Source organism: Pterocles gutturalis, unplaced genomic scaffold, assembly GCF_000699245.1.
Source record: "Pterocles gutturalis isolate BGI_N339 unplaced genomic scaffold, ASM69924v1 scaffold12043, whole genome shotgun sequence".
Classification (NCBI taxonomy): domain Eukaryota; kingdom Metazoa; phylum Chordata; class Aves; order Pterocliformes; family Pteroclidae; genus Pterocles; species Pterocles gutturalis.
Window position 1 is genome coordinate 24145 of NW_010120576.1, and position 14048 is coordinate 38192.

At 37.9% G+C, this 14048-nt stretch overlaps 1 protein-coding gene across 2 annotated transcripts in view; it reads left to right on the top strand.

The window, feature by feature from the left end:
- CIT (citron rho-interacting serine/threonine kinase) overlaps positions 1-14048 on the top strand; it is a 68747-nt gene that overhangs the window by 23903 nt on the left and 30796 nt on the right. The window contains exons 12-20 of one of the 2 annotated variants that reach the window (XM_010076958.1): positions 1072-1191; positions 4659-4829; positions 5092-5145; positions 5709-5762; positions 6916-7056; positions 7430-7555; positions 10462-10557; positions 12261-12377; positions 12822-12931. In XM_010076958.1, coding sequence (XP_010075260.1) covers positions 1072-1191; positions 4659-4829; positions 5092-5145; positions 5709-5762; positions 6916-7056; positions 7430-7555; positions 10462-10557; positions 12261-12377; positions 12822-12931 — 989 coding nt within the window. The remainder of the gene's footprint in view (positions 1-1071; positions 1192-4658; positions 4830-5091; positions 5146-5708; positions 5763-6915; positions 7057-7429; positions 7556-10461; positions 10558-12260; positions 12378-12821; positions 12932-14048) is intronic. The other variant, XM_010076959.1, reaches the window with a different exon arrangement.

Sequence of the window (14048 nt, forward strand, 5' to 3'; positions counted from 1 at the left end):
AGAACATGGTTGGGTTTGCCTTCTTGCAGGTTTCTTATCCAGAAGAGGATGGGGCCTAGTCAGTACCTAGACAGAAATCTTCAAGGCCAAATAAGAGGATTAGGAGACAATGGTGTTGCCTCCGTCTGTGGTATTCTGAGTTCAGACTGATCCAGTTCCCCACTGTAATGTCAAGGATGATGCTAGGACAGGTGCTATTTTTCAGATAGAATATAAAAAAGAGGCCTTAAAACCGTGTCTTCAAAGATCATTTGGCATTTTTCATGGGAGCTGGAATGTCTGCCCTGTTGTCCTGGCAAGATTCCAATGAGGATGTTTTCATTCTAGTTAATGGTCTCTGTATTTTCAGTTGGATATAATATTCTGTTTCCTCTCTTGTACCAAGAACAAAAATCCAGATAATACTCCATTTCAGAGAATTGAAAAGCATTTCTGATGGGTTTGTTTGTTGGGAATCATATCTTAAAGTGGGGCTGAGTGATTTTCCTACACCAAATGCTACTAAGTAAATAAATAAAATTCAGTTTGTATTTTTCTGTTGAAGAATAATACACAGTTGATAGGAGGACCACTGGTCTGTCAAAATTTGCAGGTAAGGTATGTGGTGAGGTACAGAAGCAGCTCTTCTGTTCTTTGTAAAAGTTTAACAATGATTAAAGGATTCAGCTCACTTAACAGCAACGAGAAAAGTGAATACGCTTGTTAGTAACATGAAGTTGAAGGATTGCGTCTAAGTTGTGAACTAATAGTGCTAGATGAAATATAGATAAATGCTGTCAATAATGGATGCCTTTTGTGCTCTCTGTGTGGTTTTTGTTTCTGAACCTGGTAAGAGGAAGCAGAGATTTGAACTAAGATTTAAGTGTAGTAAAACAGCATTTGTAAAATGGGCTGCCTCTGTCCAGGTAGAAGCAGCACTGTCCATTAATTTCTATAGGGTTCCATCACTGGTGCCCTGAGTTTGTTTGATGCCTCACTGCAGTCAAGGAGGCATTTGTATAACTAAAGACCTTTATTATACAGCCATCTGAAAAACCAAAGACTATGTATTGAACATTTTGCTTTCTGCAGAGCTTAAAGCGAAGCCTGGAGCAGGCACGGATGGAGGTGTCTCAGGAAGATGATAAGGCACTACAGCTACTTCATGATATCAGAGAGCAAAGCCGAAAACTGCAAGAGATCAAAGAACAGGTATACCTGCTTCTTCGGGGAGCAGAGTGGCTGTCTACAAAGAGGCATTCTTGGCATATTCCAGCTCTGTTGGCAGGATTACGTGTTATTTTGGTAGGCTGTGATGACTCCCAATCTGTGTGTTTTCATTTGGTTTCTTAACAAAAAATGGGAGGCAACAAAAGTACACTTTGGTGCATATTGCAAGTAAGCATAAACACCAAACTTCGAAGTTTTTCCTTTTCCTGGTCTTGAAAGTACTTTGTCAAGCTTAGGAGAAAGTTGCAATGCTGTAGTAGTATGCTGCGTTAGAAATAAACTATCCATTTTAAATGGTCAAACTGTACAAATTTCACAAGTTCATGAATCTTGACCTGGGAGAGAACTGAGCTAGCCTTCATTTTGTTTTGGTGTTTGGTTTTTTTGTTTGTTTTTTTTCTTTCTTATCTGGCCACTTAAAATGTGTGATAGTCTTTCAAAACAGAATCTGTGTTGCCTAACTGTTCTTTTCCTATTTTAATCTGTCTGCCATGTAGACGTTCATAATTTTTTCCGTCAGAGGAATGTTGAAAATTCATTAATCTATACAGTTGTTCATAAGGAAAAAAAAAGTCACAATTAAATGAAAATATGGTGACAAATGTGGACATTTTTAGGATTTGAAATGGTCTACAAGACAGAACCCATTCACTTTTATGAATTAATAGCAACATATTGTATTGAGAAAAAGAAATTGAAATTTGCTATAGCATTCAAACATTTCTTTGCAATTATCTGTTGTTTTTCATCTTCAAAGCACTTTGCAAACATTAACTGACTAATTTCACAGTGTTTGAGACAAGGAAGCCCAGAAACCTTGGTAATAATTCTCCAGACATGAGCATCTCTTATGTAAAAAGTAATGAAATGCAAAAATAACCCTCTGGATGTAGCAGGCCTCCATAGACTTCTATAGCATTCTTCTGGAAGGTTGTTTCATGTAATACAAGGAATCTAAAGCTCATTACTTTATGTTTGGGCGCTTTGTTAGCAGAAGTGCTTTAAATATTGATATGTGGAACATTTTTGGTGGTGATAAATGCCAGTAGATTCTTAGGCAGTACAGATGTATGTAACAGAGGAAAAATAATGCAAGTAGTTTTTAATCATCCATTTTGTCCCAGAATCTTTTAATTTGGCTTGTGAAGATTCATGATGACATAAAAATGCTGCTCAGGTCAACAAATAAATCTGTAATATCCTGCAGACTTTCATATCTGGGGTGATCCTCTGAGCTATCTGAAACCCATGTGCAAGAACACCACAAAAAAATATGCCAAGATGTTTTTGCTGACTCATACCAGCAGGTGGATCTTAGCCATTAAAGACTTGGATCATTATTTTTAAGTCAGAGGGAACTGGGAGGGGAGATGGAAAAGTCCCTTAGGGTTTTGCTGTTGAAAACCTGAAGCTTGAGGGAGAAAGAGTGACATGAGCAGCAAATCAGAGTCTTCAAAAACCAATAATCAGGCATTTGGTATTTTCAGGGCAAGACTGTAGGCTCAGCTTAATCCCAGGTACTTGAACAGAAGAGTGGGTTTGTGGGTTTTTTTGTTTGAGGTGTGTGTGGGGTTTTTTATATGGTTTTGTTTTGTGTTGTTTTTAACTAAACCTGTGTTTTGGTCATTACTTGATAAAGACCTATATGAATGGATGAACTTGCAACAAATCAGTATTTTTTGAAAGGCCCACTCATCTGTATGCAGCTACCTTGATGCGATTTGCTTCAGGTGTATGCCCTGAGCTTTGCCTGTCCATTAATATGCGCTGAAGTGCATCTCGATCGTTTTTAAACTGTGACCAAAGCATATGCAGGAAGTGTTGTTCTGTGTCACCTTGAGTGATGCGGTCTGTTCCTCTGACCTGACCAGGAGATTTATTCAGAGAGAGTCTTGCAAACATGAAGAAACAAGAAAAACTGCAATATTACTAATTATCTCCTCTTCTTCCTTCTTTTCTCCCTCCTCATTATCCTCCCTCCTCAAACCCTCATTTTCACAGTGGCAACTGTAGTCACACCAGTAATTCTTTGGTCAAGTGTTTGCTCATATAAAAGCTGAGTATTTCAGGAAGTCATAACAAATTATGATTTCTGAGCAGAACATGTATTCCTTCAAGCCATTCTGCCTTTTTTATTCACAAATGTATTTGTATGAAACCAATATTTGAGTTAATGTACGCTCGCTTTTTATAAAAAGGCTCTAATTCTTACCAGCAAGAAAATAGAGAGACTAACTGGAATGAGTAGGTCCCCTGTCTGCCTTACAAACCAGAGAACCAATTTGGGGATTACAAACCAAAGAGACATTCTGCCGTGCCCCGCCTGACAGATTGCTTTACTCTCCGTTAAAGGCCCACATCTGCATAAGCTCTCCATGTTGCTAGAGGATCTCTCAGGCTGACATGAGGGGCACTGTTCATGCAGTCACTAAAAACTAAAGACAGCTGGCTGGCTGGAAGGAGTGATGACAAACCTGATTTTTGTCACGAGACAGTTACTCTTTTGAATATGGGGGTAGTCAGGCATACTGTAAGATACTAAAATGGAAAGAAAGACTCCCCCACTTCATAATATTTTTCATAATCTTAGCTCTTGACGTGCATGTTTTCTACTTGTTCTCAGCTTCATGAAAAATACTTTGGTTTTGGTTTTTGGGTTGTTTTTGTTTAGAGTAATTTTATAAAAGATATACTTAAAGAACTTAGTAAATGCTGAATAAACATAATTAAATTATTTTTTTCCAGTGAAGATATGAGAAGCGGTCTCACAAGCTAGTCTCAGTTTGAGCACCCAGTCTCACTGAAATAGTCAATTCAAATGTTCTTCTCTTCTCCCACCTTCCTACCAAGTGCCCTATCTTGTAGTGTCCTGCATGGGGAATCATTTCTGCCTATATAGGCAAATATCTTCTATGGGCAATGTGATTTTTAGCCAGTTTTTCTAAGTTACTACTTGGTTTTAGGTTGTCTGATGGCTAGAAGCCACGGTGTGCTACCCCTCTGCTTCTCCTTCTTTCCTTTACCCAAGCTGTGCAGATCTGTGGTAATTGTCATGTTTTCAGCCTGAGAAAATATATCTTGAGGGAGCAGCTGGGCATTTAGTAGAGGCATCAACTCAAAGGCACATTTCTGTTTCAGAACTTAGAAATGTAAGTAATATTTATCATTTGTATGTAGATGCATATATGCATTTCTGCAGCCACTCTCAAAAAGTCAATATTTTTGACTTTTATGAGGTATTGACTTGAAAATGGCAAGACTCAAAACAGAACTCTGTGGATATGTTATTTTATTTAGCTCTTATTGTTTTGTTTTGTACTTTACTTTTCTTCCACATATTAAGTATGCCTCTTGCCTGCAATCAGTATTCTGGGATGTGCTGCTCCACGTATTTCCCCTGTTGCATCTAAAATGTAATACCTTTTCCTTCCCTTCCACCACAACTACAGGAATATCAAGCTCAAGTAGAAGAAATGAGGCTGATGATGAATCAATTAGAAGAGGATCTTATTTCAGCTCGCAGGCGTAGTGATCTTTATGAATCGGAGTTGAGAGAGTCCCGACTGGCAGCTGAAGAATTCAAACGTAAAGCTACTGAATGTCACAACAAATTGCAAAAGGTAGTTTAGGCTTCATGGGAGAGGGGGCTGATGCTCTCTTGAATTTCTAGTGCTGTTTTACACGTACACACAAGTTGTGTAATCTAAAGATTATCGTGGTTTGTACAACTAATACGAAATGTCTTTCAATTGTATGCTCAAAATGCAGTAATTTATACTTTGTGTAACTGCTCATGTTTAAGTTGCATGAGGTGACTGGACAGAAGACCAGTGTGCTATAACTTTTCCTGAGACTTTTATATATTTTATATTTAAGTTACAGGTTAAAGATCAAGGAAAAAGTGAAGCAGGAGAGTTGTATTGCAAACTGGAGAAGGTATGTTACTTCACTGTCCTGGAGTTTGCTTCCCGGGTCTTTCATATTATGCACAGAAAACAGGAGTGTCTTTGGCTAGTCAGTGGCATGCACAGCCTCACATCCCTCCCTAATTTATTTTATTTTTTTGAAAATCTTTTTATTGGTGTGATTCACTGTTCTTTTTGATTTGGTATACAGCTGTGTCTGGATATCCTGTTCTCAATGGATTGTGTTCAGAAGCTAGGCAAAGGCAGGCTGTTGTGTGTAATCTGAGTTTGGAGTTAAGTTAGCAATACATAAAGGTTTTCTTTATGAATAAAGAATAGCAAGTTAAAAATAAAAAGAATTCTGAGTATTCTCATACTGAACAATCTACTTGGTGATCAAAATATGAAATCAACCAGAAGTTAGTAAAATGGGAGTAGTTTTCCAAGGAGCATTTTGGTGTGTTGGAATTTACATGGCGAAACGAAGATTTTTGGGAAGTGAATTAAAATAAATGTGGTATCATAAGTAGAGATAATTTTTTCCTTTTCTGGTTTTATGACGCACTTTCTCCCCATCTTTTTATTTAACTGTAGATCAATACAGAGCAGCAAGCCAAAATCCAGGAGCTGCAGGAAAAGCTGACAAAGGTAATGTCTGGGTGATGAAAGTGAATTTTCCCTAAGATTTTTCGGTGAAACCTTAATGCAGAGAAGGGGTGCACTGCGTTTTACCATCAAAAATAGAATTAGTCATAGCATGGGGGATGATAAGGAAAAGGGAGTGGGAACGAGTATCTGAAATCATTGGTGTTCTCAATATGCTTTCAACTCTTGAGACATGCCAACAGTGTTTATTTTTACAAATGAAGCCAAGTCAAAACTGGAGTAGTGTAGAGAAGTCCTAATTATAAAAGCCCAGTTTGGGTATGCCGTATGCAACGCACTGGTCCCTTGCTTCTGAAGACAGGGTCAGATGTTTTTAGCTCACTAGCAAAATACATGTTGGGCTTGGTTTAGTCTCCTAGTATACTCTGTTTTAATTGCAAAATCACTTTCCAGGTCAGTTATTTACAGTAAAAATGTTGAATGATAAGGATTCACAACAGAATTAAAATATCTCAGCAAAGTAAGCTGAAGGAAGTGCATAATATCTAATGTTGGCAGTTGTGGTCAGTCTGTCACTTAAGAAACCACTGTAAGAACTTCTCTCTTCAGGAGAAAGGAAAGGAGTTGTCAGAATAATCCACTGAGAGAGCTTTTCAAACTTGGCACCTGCTGAGAGAAGGCTTTTTCAAGGGTTAGTGATCTAGAACATGAATAAGAGGCCAAAACTATGTAGAAATAGTACTTCTAATATTTCAAAACAGTCATCTTTCAGTCCCCCCTCCCCTCTTCTCCTTCCACTAATTCTAAGGAATTCTCTGTAGGCCAACAGGTTCTTCTCCTAGTGTTTTAGTAGGAGTATTTTGTGAGCTTTCCAATAACTTGAGCTGAATTAGGGGGTAGACTTTACTTTCAGTACACAGACACAATTAGAAACTTGCAGTACAGCAAGGCAAACGCAGATCCCGTAAATTTTCATTTTTTTGTGAAACAGAAAAAAATTATGTAACAGAAGTTAGAATTTGGGTTCCTGCACATTTGTAGGTTGTCTTAATTTTAGACTGCTAGGCCAAAGTTCTGTAGCAGTTTTATTCAGAATGTTGACCATGTCGAGATTATGAACTTTTCACATACCAAATTTTTGTGTGTGTTTTTTTCTTATAATAATTTTTTTTTTCCTTTTCCTTTGGACCTTTAGGCTGTGAAAGCTAGCTCAGAGGCAACTGAACTCCTTCAGAATATCCGTCAAGCAAAGGAGAGAGCTGAGAAGGAGTTAGAGAAACTGCAGAATCGGGAAGATTCTAATGAAAGCATGAAGAAGAAATTGCTTGAAGCCGAGGTGAGTGGAGAATGTCTATCTAGAGTAAGTCAGTTATTGGGATGTGTCTCAGTTTAGGAACCCTCATCTGGATGACTGTAAACAGCGTGTATTCCTGTAGTAACTATTCGTGGGAAAGTGATGTTAGACATTAATACGTTTTTCACTAAAAAACATATATTTACTTGATGAAAACTGAGAAGCTTGTTATTTTCAGTGAGGAGTCAATAAGGACATGTGGTTAGCATAAGGGATTTGAGGCATGAAGAGGATTTCAAATATAAAAAAGAACCATGTATTGACTGTTTCAGATGACTTTTTCTAGAAACTACTAATTGCTTTGTGATAATGCAGAGTTGGTTAGCCTAAACAGCAGTTCATAATTGCTCTACAGGAACGGCGCCATTCTCTGGAGAATCAAGTGAAGAGATTAGAGACTGTGGAACGAAGAGAAAACCGACTAAAGGAAGATATTCAAACTAAATCTCAACAGATTCAACAGATGGCAGAAAAAATTCTGGTGAGCAGAGGTCAAAATGAAAGATAAAGGGTAAGAGTTTGTAAGAAAGGGGTAGGAAAGGAAAGGAAGACGTAGAATTGCATTGAATAAGGCAGAAGTTGTTGAATAAATGGATTTGTTTCCTGTACCAGTCATACTGGAGAAAGCTTAAGCACTCAAATTCTGTTTGCACCTTTAGTTATAAACACACTCCTTTTCCTTTAGTCTTCATGCTGCTTTAAAATTCTGGTTGTCTCAGTGGGAGCACTTTTAAGTCAATTTAAGTAATATTTAAATTAATTACCTAATGATTGTTTCAGAAGTAAAACATTCTCAGGACAGGATACTGTGACAATAAAAAGGTTGTTATCTAGCTTTTAAACTAAATTGCAAAGGGATTTAGAGGTCAGATCTCCTTGAAATGCTTACATTTTGAAGCAGAGAGAAGTTAGTCATGTAGACTGTTCATCTCCAAAGATAATATTTGTCAAGAATCCATTTTCACCCACATACCTTCTCAGTTGGCAATTTTTTGTTTCTCTCCTTGTTAAAGCTATTAAATCCTTATAGCGAGTTGGTATGGCAGTCTACGGTGAACCAAGCAGAGCATGTTTCTAGTACTTTTACTTCTCTGGAACGGAAAGCGTAATTTAATAGTAGAATAATTAAACTCCTTTTGTGTTTCTCATGAGTTGTCTTTGTGCGTTGCTAATATGACAAGGAAAAAAAGATTACTTCTTGTTGGTAGCAATCTTGAGCATAGACACACCTGAGGAAGGCCACGTGGAAATGTATAAACAATGGTATTTGGAGTCAACAGGTGACCGATACTTGTTCTGGGTAATAGCTGCGTGTGTAGACTTTAGCATCAGAACTCCTGAGCACTCTGAAGAAAAGGTAGAATCTGTTCTTCAGTAGTGCTGTTTCTTCCAAATTGTTTTGATAACATGAGTGCATGGCAAGTGGGAGACTGTGGTTGTGCTGGGCACAGAGCCAGCTTTATGTTTAGAAATAGTGTAAAAATTTGAATTGTTTCATAAGCCTCTTGTGTATATTTAGGGATTGTTTCTTGGTTTTGATTATGTGGAGGAAAAAGTGGAAGGGAATGCAGAAATATCAACTAATTGTTTTACACCACGGGATATGTTTAGCTCTTCTTATACATAGTTTCCATGGAGTTCTGACAGAATGTTGGAGTGACACGAAAGTTATTTTGATAAAAAAGTAAAAAAGTCAAACAGGCATTGAAGAAATAATCCTACAGAGTCTCTCCTAGTTCCTTGCAGCTCTGATCTGGGAGCACAGGATAATACTTTTTTTTCCTCCACTTCTACCCTGTTCGTTCCCTCAAGTTGATCTCTTCAAACACTTTTGACTTTTCCTGTATAGAAAGTATAGAAAGGCAGGAAGGGAGCTGGAGACACAGAATTGCATAGAATAAGGTGGAAATTTTTGAATAGAGGCGTTGGTTTCATGTACACTCCTCTGGCAGTACCTGAGAAGTACCTACTGATCTGTCTGTAGAGAGTTGAACAAGAAGTAAGAAACAAGTTAGAGAAGATACTTAGTAGTGCTTTCAGGTGTAGATCATTGCTATGATGCTAATAACAAAGTGCTACACAGAGAATAGTATGCAAGAACCTGAACGGTAAGAGATTACCTTTTTAAGCCCACCCTGGCTGTAAAGTGCCACTGCAGAAACTGGTGAAGCTTCTGCTACAGTGTGAGCAGTCTGATGCTGATAGCTTTGAAAGCTGCTGCTGCTCTGGTTGTCTGATTCTCTGCCAGGACCTGAAACGTGTGGGCTTCTGAGGGAGGTGAGTTGTCCCTCTTGTTGCTGGGAGACATATTTCAATTGCAAAAAGCAGCAATCTCCATTCCTTGCAGAAGAGTCGGGTACTAGGCACTGTAGATGACCTACTTTTGGTGAACCTCCTCTTTGATTCTCACTTCTGGAAAAAGAGGTCCATTGCAGTTACTGGAGCAAAGAAGTCTGTATGTTTTCAAGATGAGGAAGATAGAAAAGAGAATATGAAAAGAGCTAAAGTAGACATACCAGGAAATTTTCCTGTGTTACGCAGTAATGAAGTCAGACAGGAGACCTGGATGCATCCCAAAACCTGAGCTTGTCTATGCAAGAGTCAACCCAGTGGTAGCGGATGACAGACCTGGATTTGCCTCTTGTTCCAAGGAAATTGTTGGAATGGCAAATATGACAATGAATGAGCTGGAAGTTCTAAGTTTAACTCTTGCAAGATGTCCTGTCGAAAAGTGATTATAGCTATATTCTGAATAATATAGTCTAACAACAGAAATAGCTAACTTCTGAGATACAAAATTATTTAAGTCCTTACTGTGCATGGCTCAAACTATCTGATGGGAAGTCAAGAGGTTAAAAATACTCTGGTATGTTCTACTGTATATATTGCATCCTGCACTTTTAATTTCCCAAGCAATTTATAAATAGTTATTCTGACAACATTTGTCTGAGGAATATAAAGTAAATACTATGCCCGCTCTATGAATGTAGAATGAAAAGCATAGACAGCAGTGCCCCGTTATTGAGGTCTTCTGTGAGAAAACAAGGGAGAGACTTTGTTAAGAATAGATCTGAACTTCCTGTCATGCCACTGTGGTTATAAAGTCTTATAACTGCTTACTTTCACAAAGCATCCTTGGCCCATCTTTGGGAATATTTTACTGGGAAATGGAGATTCTTGCCATGGAAATAGAAATCCTTGTCTTTAGCAGTGTATCTGCTCTCCAGTGGATGGGTCAGCAGCATCATGCAAAGCGCCCTGGTCTTGGGAATTTTATAGTGTGAAGCCTTAAAAAAAAAAGAATGAATGAATGTTTGATACCTGTATAACACATTCACAGCATCTACTATTTCTTTGTGTCTGAATATGAATCTCTGCTGCTTTTAGGAGCTGGAAGAAAAGCATCGTGAGGCTCAGATCGCAGCACAACATCTGGAGCTGCAGCTGAAACAGAAGGAACAATTCTATGAGGAAAAACTCAAAGTAAAAATATCTTCTAAATATCTTCTTATCATCTTCCTACAAGCTTTTGTGGGTAGAGTTCAGGGAAGACCAGTTGCCTTTAGGCTCTGATTGCTTTGTCTTATGAGTTGCCTTCTTGTGTACTACTGAAATGTTCAGAGAGCTGAATAATTTTTTCTTCTAGTACCTTATCTGTCTTTAGCACTGCATTAAAACACGTGGCATTTGAAGTCAGAACTATAGGAAAGGCAGTTGTCGATTGTAGTTTGACTAATGCTGACTAAATAATGCTATTGGAGCTCACATCCTGAAAAAGCTTTTGGTTCCTACTGATGATTTTCTAAGGGTATTCACACAGCCTACCTGCTTCTTTTAAATTCAGCAAATACTAGAGCGTTTCTGAAATTCCACCTTCTTGGAGCTGTAACATCTACCAAGAAGCCACAGAAACCACCCACTTTGTTTTTGGCTTTTCCAGGGTAGCATAAGACTGTAACAAACAGTTAGAAAATAGAATCATAGACATCATCTAAAATTAGGAAAAACAAATTGAGATTTAGGAGTATGTGCACTGGCTAACGGTTTTTCTAAAGAACTTGCAGTACCTCAGCCAGTAAATGCATTTTGTGAGAACCTTTGTTTCTACTGAGCATAATCTGTTTTCAGCAGTCTTTAGTATGTTTACCTAGGACTTTAATTCTACATTTCAGCTTAAATGTGAGAGGATGTGGTATTTAAAAGGAGAGAAGGAATTTATGGGAGAAATGTGAAGGGAAGAAAGAGAAGCAAGAAGGCTTCCTGGCAGACCAGAGCACGTGGTAATCAGTAATGAGAGAAGAGTAATGGAAAGCAGGAAGATCAGAGGTAGATGTTGAGAAAGAAAAGTGGTGACATAAAAACTGGAAAAGAGGATAGGGACTGGAAAAAGAATTAAAAAAAAAAGAAAGCCAGTGTATTGTGGGGATATATGATGTAGTTGGAGGAATCAGGAAGCGAGGTGAAAGAGATTCAAAGGGATGAAGGAGGACATGGGATGCTTGTAACTGGAACACTAAAAAATATCATGTGGTGTGCAGACTTTTTGCTTTTGAATGTCTTTGAAGGAAATGACCTTCAGTTTAACAGCTGATTTAAAGCTGTGGACATACATACATAACATGTATTTAAAAAAAAAAAATAGTTAGTTACTTCAGTCCTGTTCCTAATGACAGGTATTTGTGCCACAAAAAGAAGTCTTTTACTTAGCTGTTTCATTTGGTGTTTCCGACTTGAAGAATTCATGGAGTCTCAGTTGCTTTCTCGTGCATACTTACAGAACTTACAAATTACTTCAGAGCCATATTGATAGGGCAGCCAAAGGATGTGCACTTCCTTACTTCCTCTACTCTACATACTGGGGTATAGAGTTTTTCTGTTTCTTTTGCATTAGTCTGCAATATTTCTTGAACACAGTTTATATGACTTAAAATGATAGTTAAAAAAAATCTACAATATCTCCATGTCTTTGTGAAATTCCATAATTCAGTCTTCAGAGATGACTGAGGGAGTCTTCTTTTTTGGAGTTTGCTATTCCATGGATTTCATGCAATTGCATCTTGGGTTTAATTTTGCCTGAGATATGATCCATTGCTTTAAAAAAAATCCTGTCTTGATGATTTTCTTTCTGCTTGCCCTTTGCCTAGTGAAACAGAGATAATTTAGACAAAAGAAATGTCTTCATCTAGGTGTTGGAAAATCAGATGAAGAAAGATCTTGCAGATAAGGAGGCACTTGAGAATATGCTTAGAAGACATGAAGAAGAAGCACGTGAGAAATGTAAAGTTCTGGCTGAACAGAAGGCGGTATGTACAGTTGAATTGGAAATCAAAGCATTTTAAGAGTAGCTTTCAGAGACTCTGATTTCAAGCAAGATAATTTTGTTTGAGGTTTTGTAGTACTGCTGAGCTGTTTTGAAGGAAATCCACTGATTAATACTAATTTTAAAAGACATATTTTTTTAATTCAAGGTATCTTCAAGAGTATTTCCTTAAAAGTAGCCACATAGTTTGCTGTGTACACATCATTTTGTACATTGATAACACAATGGTTGCTTTTTTCTAATTTAAAGCAGGAGAAAGTAGTTCTGAATAGCTCTAGTAATTGCATCTGTGATGCTCTTTTGGCCACTTGATCAGTTTTCTTTTGCTTCTTTTTGCTTCTGGAAGAAGTTCAGCCTTTTTTTTTTAAACATTGTTTTTATAATCAATTCTATTGTGCAGTCTCAAAGGCACGTTGCTCTGTTTCAGATGATCAATGCAATGGATTCGAAGATTAGGTCACTGGAGCAGAGAATAGTGGAATTGTCTGAGGCCAATAAACTGGCAGCAAACAGCAGCCTTTTTACCCAGAGGAACATGTAAGTATAGCAACTGCTGCCCTACTGGTCACTGCTGAACAGTTCTCAGTAAGATCTGTTCTCTTAATGTAGAAGCGGTTCTTGTTTGCAGGCCTGCTGTGCTCCCTCCTTGTTTTTCAGTGGTGCATAAATGCGCTTGTTCTTCAAATAGTTGTGGTTCACTGCGTATTTTGTGTTTCATCAAACGTGACTAGGAAGATTGGTGTGTATTACAATGTTTACTTTGGAGCCTTTCCTAAGGCTAGTGCTTTGTGCAGGTTTACCGAACGTGTTAAATGAATACTAATAATTTTAATGTCTGAAATACCTCTGGAGAGGCATATGTTCCTTTTTTTGAACATGCATATTGCTAATAGATTTATATTTTCCTTGGTTCCTGTGACAGTTACATGATGTTGAAATCGAAAACATTAAACACCTTTCTTTCACAAGCGTTCCATCCTGCCCTGATGGGTGAGAAGACAAGTAAGAAAACTAGATGTTTAAGCCAAGAGGTTTTCTGCATGTTTTTGAGTTTCCAATTGCAAGAGTGAGTTATTTTGTTACTGAAATAGGCAGAAGTAATGTGAAGTAGAATATACCCCAGCTTCAGCTTCAGAATGCTGCTTCAATTAATTTTGTTTTCTTCCTAACCCAGATGGCACTTGCATATATCTCTGTTGCCTTCTTGGCTATAGCCTCTCCTTAGTTCTCATCAATGATCGGTGTAACAGGCAGTGTTTTTGGGGTATACTACTGGTCAAGTTCTAATGTCATCTTGAATCACTGTGTAATCAGCAATTGTTCTTCTGGTGAATTCTTATCTATTAAACACAGAGGTGATCTGTGTCAGATCTTTTTGTCTGCCTGAATTTTATTTTGCTTTGGATTTTAGCTGAGATTCCTTGTCCTTATAATGATGTTTTTCCTTCAAAAATGACTTAAAGGCATTCCACTTCAACTGTAGGAAAAGGTGTGGGTTGTTTGATGTGTCCTGCAAGGTGGGGCTAAAGCAGTATATGCTCTTACTGAGTTAAGAGATTCATCAGCTTTGGCTGTCTGCAGAAAGGTTTTCAGTGTCTGTCAACTGCCAGGTGCAATGTCAGGTAGTGTCTCTGTGGGAAGCGCATGGATAGAT